This window comes from Perca fluviatilis, chromosome 20, assembly GCF_010015445.1.
Source record: "Perca fluviatilis chromosome 20, GENO_Pfluv_1.0, whole genome shotgun sequence".
Taxonomy (NCBI): domain Eukaryota; kingdom Metazoa; phylum Chordata; class Actinopteri; order Perciformes; family Percidae; genus Perca; species Perca fluviatilis.
Genome location: NC_053131.1, coordinates 24,947,733 through 24,958,226, shown reverse-complemented (window position 1 = coordinate 24,958,226; position 10,494 = coordinate 24,947,733). Strand labels below are relative to the sequence as shown.

The window sequence follows — 10,494 nt, the reverse complement described above, 5'->3', positions numbered from 1 at the left end:
ATATTAATAATGCGACTGGTGATGAACAACGGTATGTCAGAACGTGGCTAATCCATGTCTGTGAGATGGATGCTGCAGCTGAAAGAAAAGGAGTGGCAGGTTGTGACTGGGGTGACCAAAATTAAGCAACAGCGCCATCAGGTGACTCAATGTCTATACTGCAGGCATTTTTACATATTGTAATGTGTACAGACACTGCTTCCATAAATATACTATTCCAATAATTTAGAATATTTCCATTTAAATGGTATGATCTTGGGTTTGAATGTCTCTATTAGTGTAAACTATCCTTTAATAAAAAACTGGAAAAGCTTACACAGAATACCGAATACATAGAACTCATTTGTAAAAACAGATAAAAAGCCAGTTTAAAAAGGAATAAACGAACAGTAGTTTGATTGATATTGCCATGAGTGCACAATAAAAAACATGATTTAAGAAAATAACAAATATAATAAAATAAAGATTTCTTATCAAAACAACCCAACACCAATTTGATTGATATTACCTGAATTGGACACAACACCCGAATGACCTGAATTTAAAAATGACATTCAGTAGACTATATAGCTGACTATGCTATATAATGTATATAGACAATGATAAAGAGTCAGCAAACCCCACACTGTGGGTTCATTCACATTAAATTCTTTGTATTAGTGATTTTTCTTTTTCATCGAACTGACTGTTCCCCACCCACAGACCGCTATATAATTCTGTGTGGGGGCACAGATAGCAATAAAACACCTCTGTAGAGGCACCTCCCAGGGGAAAATACTTTAAAGTGTAGCATTTCAGTGGTACTTCAGTTAAAGTTTTGACCAAACTTAGCTTTGAGTAATTTCTTTTTTTTGGAGTGTTTACTTTTCATTGTGAAATTCCACTTTTTTTGTTTAATATAGCTGTTATTTCTACACAGTAGATGAACAGCTTGGTTGATGAGTAACCATTGGTGTTAAGAGTAAATAGTGGCAAGTCACTTGACTATGCAGGAAATGCACAAGACTCAAGTGGATTAAACAAATGAGATATGATGTGGACCAAGCGATTATTGATGATCCTTAACACTCCACCAATAATGCTTTTATAGCCTATCTGGTTTAAACAGACCTGTGTAGTTTTTCTTCTTTAGTAAGAAAACAGCCTTCCTTGATTATATCGTAATGCACAACACTAAGCCCATTAGCCATGAATCCTTTAATGACAATGATCATTTGAAAAATATAGTGAAATACTTGACTTTAAAAAAGAAAGAACTTGACAGATTTGAAAACAGATGTGTGGAGAACAGCTTTGATTAGTTCAAAGTGTGAATCTGAAGGGGATACACAGCCGAGAATTGGAGACATGCAAAACATTGTCAGAACACAAAAACCTGAAGAACAGCAAATGTCTTAACCAAAAAAAAAAAAAAAAAAAAAAAAACATACAACTGAATAGTAACTATCTGCACAATGTTTTGCATGTTATTGAACAGACATGCAATCCAAAGCACATACAATAATTAAGCATTTATTTTAGTATAAATATTAATCTCTAGGATTATCTTTCTCGGTTACATTACAGATAATGGAAAAGGAAATCAGAAAAGCATGGAGCGTGCTCCCGTTGCTCCTTGGTCAACTTGGCACACTGCCTGCTGAGCCATTTTGTTCCAAACATGGGCCGACAGAGAAATTAAACTTCACCAATTTAAAATATTTTCCTATACAAATACATAACAACGGATGCTACCCTCAATTCCAAGCCAAAGAATCCAACACCCTGACAACAGGACCAGTTTGAATTCTCTTTGTTAAGTCAAATATGATCTAAATATGATCCTCTACCCAAAGAAGACAAACAACTCATAGAAGCGACCGTTACAGCCAGCAACAAGCTCATATATTCAAATGAATAACATATGACGAAGAGAGGGTAAAGAACTAATAATGACACATTAGCTGGTTGCGTTTCAGGTGACTGACTTACAACTAAAACATTTGGATAACATTATCACACTACTGTGTGCTTTACAAGGCCATATATCGTCTATAGAGTTGGGAGTGAATCCAAAATGAAAAGTGCACTATGAATGAAGGCCAATTTATTTTTTTTCTTCATTTTGAAAATTCACTTGCATAATAAAAGATAAGAAAAAAAGAACGGGGCACAGGTAGAATTAAATCAATCGATCATCATCATTCAACTTGCGAATTTACCAAAGGTGACAAGCAGCATTATGGCCATTTTGCAGCCTGCAGTTGAGCCATTGTCCAACTTGCAATGCACTCGCAACATATGTGATGTATTTAATGGCATAAAGAAAAAGGGGAAGCCCCTCCCCTACTGCGGTGATACCTTTCACATTCTGACTTGTCACTGCGTGTCCTTAAGCTTTAAGAAAAAAGGTAGTGACTAGTGTCATATGCTCTCTAAAGCCAGAAGTTATTCCAAGAAATAGCCAAGACCTGAGTCACTACCGGCCTATCTGCACTAAACTGACGGAGCAGCGTAATTCTTATTGCCGTGGTCGTCCTGTTGCTCTTTTCAACAGGTTTACCAATATGGTCCAAACCCGCCGGAAAATCCCCTACTGACATTCATGACATGGTGACAGTGTGGACAAAGAGTTAAAACACGTTAAGCGTGGTTCGTCTGCCGAGAACTAGCTTTAAATGGTGGGACAGAGTTTGTGTTGCAGTGGCTCTCAGTCCCAGTTCTCCCAGTCTTCGTCCATCTGGTAAACAAACAAAAAAGAAAAGGAAAAAGGGGGGTTAGTAAAACATTCTAACTGTTTTACATTTTAATTTAACATTCTGGTAAATGTCACAATGCTAACCTCTCCAGAAGCTTCTATTTTAGAGAGAGCCATTTGGACTTCTTCTTCTGTCATGTCCAGGTCAAAGTCTTTCTCCCAGTCCTCACTCACATCGGTGCTGGACCCTGGAGACGAAAAGACAAATTTGGAAGTTTCTGTGACCCCGACTCTGCTGCTTCTTCTAAGCCTATTTAGTGGAAAACTCATAACCAAATCACTGAACCTAATCCTGTTAGGATTTATACTCGCAAACTGGAACAGTAAGAATCTCACTGTCAACTGAAAAACCTCCTCAAGTCATCGTACCTTTCTTGCCATTGTTAGAGGGCGTAGATTTCCCGCTGTCGGAGTTAAGCTCGAACACTCTCAGGTCCTGCGGACCCTCCTCCTTTGCTGCTTCTGGTTTAGAGGTGGGGGCGGAAGCCCGCGCTGATGCCCCATCAACAGTGACCTCTGGCTGGGTTACAGCTTCCACTTGACCCTCAAGAGGTAAGTCACTCTTTCCAGGGGCGGATGCTAGATGGTAGTTACCCTTCCCAGGCCTCTGCTCTTCTTGTGACTTGTCCGCAACATCTTCCAAGCTAGCTTCGGTCAGTTTCTTGGCCAGCTCCGTGACAACGGGCTCGGGCCGCACTTCCACCTGCGTTGGCAGGCTGACGCTGTCGCTGCTGACTGAGAGGGTAGCGTCACGCTCCTCGCCGGGAGACAGGACGGGGCTCAGCAGAGGCGTTCCTGTAGGAGCGCTAGAGGTCGTGGGCAGCTGGGTTGAGCGGTTGTCTAACGGGGGTGTGAAGTCGAGATGAGATGATGACGTGGCGCCGAGGAAGTCATCTGGCAGCAACAGCACGAACACCAGAGAGGCAGTGTAAGTAACAGGTTTTACGGGGGAATCTGCGTATTTGGAAAGTAAAACTAAAAATAGCATACCCTCCTCCTCCTCCTCCCAGCCCAGGGTCTCTGTGTGTGTAGTCTGTTCTGCCCTTTGCTTCAATGCCACTCTCCTTGCCTCCTCCTAAAATAAAAAAGAAAAGAAATAGTTTGTATCGTTAAATTTCTTTTAGCAACCTTCCTCGGGTAATCCATATCTGTTACATTTGTTTTTCTTGCATAAGATGTAAAGACGGCTACAATTCTGTGCCACCTTTATGTTGTTAACTAAAGATACGTTAGTTCTCCTTGTAAACACCTTGTGTCATGTCATATATGTATAGACATACATACACACACATACATACATACATATATATAAAAAAAATATCACAGTTTCATTAATGCAACACAACCACAGACTTCAGAGGAGATAGGACTGATTAAAGGGCTGTTGTTCTAGATTTCATTAGTTTATTCTGGCCTTACAATTTTTCTGGTATTTTATATTTTGAAAAGGTTCTGCTGTCTGTAAAAATATTTTGTGGGCACCCAGATAGCTCAATTGGTAGAGCAGGTGCCCATATATAGAGGTTTACTCCTCATCGCAGCAGGCCTGGGTTCAACTCTGACCTGCGGCCATTTGCCGCATGTCATGTCATTCCCCCCATACCTAGAGATTGGCATGGGGTACTTTCCATAAAATCATCTCTCAATGCAAATCAAACCAGCCATTACCCTAACTGACATAAAACCATGCCAATCTCTAGGTATGGTGAAGGGTATGTGATGATGTGGGGCTATTTTAATTCCAAAGGCCAAGGGAACTTTATCAGGATGCATAGTATCCTGGATCCATGAAATAACTGGCCTTTAAAAATAAAAAACTGCCTGCCTCTATGGGAATTTAACATAGGGGTGTACTCACTTTTGTTGCCAGCGGTTTAGACATTAATGGCTGTGTGTTGAGTTATTTTGAGGGGACAGCACATTTACACTGTTATACAAGCTGTAAACTTAATACTTTACATTTTAGCAAAGTGTAATTGCTTCAGTGTTGTCCCATTAAAAGATAATGAAATATTTACTAAAATGTGAGGGGTGTACTCACTCTTGTGAGATACTGTGTGTGTGTGGAACAGTAGGCAGACCCACTGGCAGTGACTCAGGACCTCATGCATATTTCCGCCAGCAGGCGGCACCCAAGACAACTTAATGAACTGAACTGAGTTTATGGGAAAAACATCTTGAGGATAGTCTACATTTTAGGATACACAACATAAAATAACATGATTACCTGGTCCAACTGGAAGACTCTGTAGAAATACCTCTGCCAGAATTCTGAATGTGCAACTGCCACTGGCACCTGTGAATAAAAAAAATAATAAAAACTGTCCTCATCCGCTTTATTGCACTTACAATTATGATGACATCTTGTCCTTCTTGCATTTGAAAGCACTTATTGTAGGTCGCTGTGGATAAAAGCGTCAAATGCCATGTAATGTATTGGTTTAAAACAAAACTGGACACTGGGCTCCGTAACAGTAAGTGTTAATAAAAGCATCAACACATACCATTTTGGTGTAAAGGGCTCGGATAGAGGGACTGTTGACCAAAAGCTCTGAGATTTCTCCTTTCTTATCTTCCAAACTGAAGCTGGACAACCAGTTGTCAAACTGCTCTGGGGGACCTGGACAAAAATAACTTCTCATTAAAATACACTCAAAAGATACCAAAGATAATCAGCAAATATTAGGAAGGCATGTGTTATCCCATCCATTTTACAATTATCACATTTTGAATTACATACAGTGCCTTGCGAAAGTATTCGGCCCCCTTGAACGTTTCGACCTTTTGCCACATTTCAGGCCTCAAACATAAAGATATAAAACTGTAATTTTTTGTGAAGAATCAACAACAAGTGGGTCCCAATTATGAAGTGGAACGAAATTCATTGGCTATTTCAAACTTTTTAACCAAATAAAAAACTGAAAAAGTGGGCGTGCAAAATTATTCAGCCCCTTTACTTTCAGTGCAGCAAACTCTCTCCAGAAGTTCAGTGAGGATCTCTGAATGATCCAATGTTGACCTAAATGACTAATGATGATAAATAGAATCCAGCTGTGTGTAATCAAGTCTCCGTATAAATGCACCTGCTCTGTGATAGTCTCAGAGGTCCGTGTAAAGCGCAGAGAGCATCATGAAGAACAAGGAACACACCAGGCAGGTCCGAGATACTGTTGTGGAGAAGTTTAAAGCCGGATTTGGATACAAAAAGATTTCCCAAGCTTTAAACATCCCAAGGAGCACTGTGCAAGCGATAATATTGAAATGGAAGGAGTATCAGACCACTACAAATCTACGAAGACCCGGCCGTCCCTCTAAACTTTCAGCTCATACAATGAGAAGACTGATCAGAGATGCAGCCAAGAGGCCCATGATCACTCTGGATGAACTGCAGAGATCTACAGCTGAGGTGGGAGACTCTGTCCATAGGACAACAATCAGTCGTATACTGCACAAATCTGGCCTTTATGGAAGAGTGGCAAGAAGAAAGCCATTTCTTAAAGATATCCATAAAAAGTGTCGTTTAAAGTTTGCCACAAGCCACCTGGGAGACACACCAAACATGTGGAAGAAGGTGCTCTGGTCAGATGAAACCAAAATCGAACTTTTTTGGCGTAAAAGCAACACAGCTCATCACCCTGAACACACCATCCCCACTGTCAAACATGGTGGTGGCAGCATCATGGTTTGGGCCTGCTTTTCTTCAGCAGGGACAGGGAAGATGGTTAAAATTGATGGGAAGATGGATGGAGCCAAATACAGGACCATTCTGGAAGAAAACCTGATGGAGTCTCCAAAAGACCTGAGATTGGGACGGAGATTTGTCTTCCAACAAGACAATGATCCAAAACATAAAGCAAAATCTACAATGGAATGGTTCACAAATAAACATATCCAGGTGTTAGAATGGCCAAGTCAAAGTCCAGACCTGAATCCAATCGAGAATCTGTGGAAAGAACTGAAAACTGCTGTTCACAAACGCTCTCCATCCAACCTCACTGAGCTCGAGCTGTTTTGCAAGGAGGAATGGGCAAAAATGTCAGTCTCTCGATGTGCAAAACTGATAGAGACATACCCCAAGCGACTTACAGCTGTAATCGCAGCAAAAGGTGGCGCTACAAAGGATTAACTTAAGGGGGCTGAATAATTTTGCACGCCCAATATTTCAGTTTTTTATTTGTTTAAAAGGTTTGAAATATCCAATAAATTTCGTTCCACTTCATGATTGTGTCCCACTTGTTGTTGATTCTTCACAAAAAATTACAGTTTTATATCTTTATGTTTGAGGCCTGAAATGTGGCAAAAGCTCGAAACGTTCAAGGGGGCCGAATACTTTCGCAAGGCACTGTAGTGGGTCACCACACAAATCCAGAAAACTAATTATTCAGCACTGACTGTAACAATTATATTACTCATTAGCATTCAAATCCTGGCAACACAAAACAAAAATAACAAAAGTTGTGAGGGCAGCTTTAAAAGGCAGATAATATAATATGTATGATCCGGGGACATTTATGTGTCACAGCAGCAAAAGGAAGAACAAAAACAGATACGTAGTATCGAGAGTAAGTAATCTTAAGAACTAGCATACTGTACATTGTGAACACCTACATTCAGTCAGAAACACAACAAATTAAAGAATGCCTTAATTAAGACACAATATAACTAATCTAACATTCTGGTGGAGGCATTGCACTACTTCACCATGTAGTGTCTTACCATCAGGCTCATTGCAGTATGTAGCAGGGTCAGCTTGCAAACTGTAGAGACGTGCCTGCAGGGCAAACAAATGCTTAGCTGTAGTTACTTTGTTTCCACATGCACATCATGTGCTCACTTTCACAGTCCAGTAGCCTCTTATGGCAAATCATAAGAAAACTAAATCTGTCCTGATTGAATCAACACTTTGTTCAATATTTTCAAGGAGATCTACCAAAAAGTTACATTTTCCATTCAACTGTTCATTCACAAGAACCCCTGCACAAAGATCATTCATAGTTCAGCTGTTTTATCATTTAGAAACTCCTTTTTCTGTGATACAGACAACTGGTCTTATTAACAGGTAACTCCAAAATCCATTTTTCAGCTAAATGTACAAGTAGAACTGTTGCCCACCTTAGAACTGTCATAGATCTCTGTAGTTCCTGTTGGTGTTGCCACCAATGTGATTACATCACAGTCGATGGTTTTATCAGGGGGTGGTGCAAACGTGTCCGTTATCACCCCTAAGAAACTAGAAAGGCTCTTCTTTACCTTTTCTGAGGTCTCAGAGGAACCTTCCACCTGGGAAGCAGTATAAATAGACAGGTTAGATTTGGTATTTAGCAAATAATACTTTAATCATATTTTAGGACGTGGGTCTAGTGAACATACATTCAACAGCCATTTCACCTCACTGTCAAGAGATACTTCGATAAAAAACAATGAACGAGGTAAAGGCTGCAAGTTACCGCAAGCTTGTTTCTGACAGCAGTGGCTGTAGCCACAAGTGAGCAGGTTGTGTCATGTTGCACCACAGTGGAGAACTCTGTCAGGTCTCGCTTTATGAATTCTAAGGCCTCAGATGACTGCAAAGAAGAGAGTCAAATAATTAACATCCAGATTCAACTTTATCATCTCCATTAGCAAGCTCTTGTTTAAGATGAGCGTGTACGTACGTGAAAACATTACATTCCAATAACACAAAAAATAAGAGTTCAATGACGCTCACAGCAACAATATATAGAAAACATAACATACTAGTGTTGAGCGAAATGGAAAAAAGAAATACTTCAATATTGACATTGCGACGATATTGTAGTGTTGATTATTGGTGCTTTCACAAAATATTCACACAATGGGATTTTTTGATAAATAATCATCAGTAATGTGGATATAATGTAATGTAAAAGTGGGTAAAGGCAAATAATATAACAGAGAGAACAGTCTGGTAAATTTTGAAAATTAAGTCACTTGTAGTAGCACAACAACCTTCAAGCACTGTGAATGAATCAGCCTCACACTTGTTCTAGAATTCCTTCCTGGAACATCAAAGCCAAACTTTCTTTGAAAATGAGATGTTCTGAGAATTGAACAGCTGTAACTTTATTGATTGTCTGCTCATGCTAACAGATAACTGGGACAGTTTAACTCGTGTCTTTTACCTGAATAATGCTATGCATTCAGTTTTTATTGACAGAGGTAATGGTTCCAAAATCATGCAACCACAACAGCTTTGGACATTAAACTGTACAACTTCGTGGCCAGCTTTTGTGGAGATGAGGAGTTCAAGTCATTTGGAAGAGAAAAAACAGCCTTTGCTGACTTTTGCAGACCACTGCATTTGAGTTTATGACTTTTACTGGATTTACTGTCAGTAATAATGTTGCCTGGGTATATAATGTATATGTTTTGGCTCTGACCTTTCATGACAAATATGCGGATACTGTGTGTTGTTCAGTAAAATATAACTGGTGTTTTATGAATCTATTGAAACATTTTATGAAATGTAAACATTGAAGGGAGAGTAGCGGTTGGCATTGAAATATTCCTCAGAGCAACATCTGACAAACATTGTAAAGGCTGAGCAACTACTAATGATACAGTAAGAAGTACGAATGTCCATGGTGTGGATTACCTTATCTTTGACGGCCTGGAAGCTCTGCTGAAGCCAGCCTCCCCACCAGCCTTCTCTGTAAACACACAGACATTTAGAAAAGAGCTAGCTACGTTTTAAAACAACAGAGAAAATGTTTCCATAACACCACAACTGCACGACCCATGTACATTTATCAAATACTGAACATGCTGTGTCAATACAGCAAGACAGACTGTCAGCTGTTTTCGTTCTCAAGCTATCTCTCTAACGTTAGCTAGCTAACTTACACATACACAGCCTGGCAAGCTAAACAAGTTAGCTAACGTCAGCTATCACTGCCATGCAAGCTAATTACTCGAAATAAAGCCATGAATGCAACTTGTAAGGCTTAATAAAATGCTTAACCAAAATGAAGGATATATATATAGTCCACTATTCGTTATTGCGTGATTTAAGCTGCTCTACACCACAGCTAGCCAGGCTATGCTAACGCTAGCCAGGCTATGTTATGGTAAACAAATGCACTTCCTGAACTGATTCCGTGAGCTGTAAAGTACAGCGTTTAAACAAAGTAACTATACCAAATCTTAGACGACACATAACACAATAAGGAACACAATCGGCACACGATTTCTGTGCTCTATGCTATATGACCGTTCATTTTAAAACAAAAAGTAATTTGCGAGTTCACTCTCACCCTTCAGCCATCTTCAGACGATGACATCATCAGTATTTACTGAACTCTAACCCGGTTACATGGCTAAAAAAAAATACAGGCGTAATGCAATGTGACTTCCCTCCTGAGATATACAGATAATCACATTCACATATACGGTGAGAAATCACGGTTTTAAATTTTTATTTTTTACAATTTACAGCCAGCATATGTTTGCAGTCTTTGAGCTAACTATGGTGGCTGCAGAGGACCAAATTGGACGGCAACGCTAAAGACTGAGTGGGAAAGGATACTGTAGTTTGTTAATCACTGTGGGCTACATGGACATACTAAAAGAATGAGAGGACTTTCAGTTGTTCTCTATTGCAGGGATCTTCAACAGGTTTAATATGCAACTTCATTTTATACAATATATGTAGTAAGGGGTCCCTGCTCCGTCTCTCTTTCAGTTAAGGGGTCCTTGGCTTAAAAAATGTTGAAGACCCCTGCTCTATTGTGTTTATGTAT

General features: G+C 39.7%; 1 protein-coding gene across 1 annotated transcript; it reads right to left on the bottom strand.

Moving 5' to 3' along the window:
• Positions 1 to 1,179: 1,179 nt before the first annotated feature.
• On the bottom strand, positions 1,180 to 10,127 carry bsdc1 (BSD domain containing 1). Its single transcript, XM_039785715.1, has 11 exons — positions 10,009 to 10,127; positions 9,351 to 9,405; positions 8,185 to 8,301; positions 7,850 to 8,017; positions 7,454 to 7,508; positions 5,242 to 5,357; positions 4,965 to 5,033; positions 3,728 to 3,812; positions 3,107 to 3,631; positions 2,822 to 2,925; positions 1,180 to 2,719 (listed from the first exon to the last, which is right to left on the bottom strand). The coding sequence occupies exons 1-11, from the start codon at positions 10,017 to 10,019 to the stop codon at positions 2,690 to 2,692; spliced, it is 1,335 nt and encodes a 444-aa protein (XP_039641649.1). The 5' UTR covers positions 10,020 to 10,127; the 3' UTR covers positions 1,180 to 2,689.
• Positions 10,128 to 10,494: the final 367 nt, after the last annotated feature.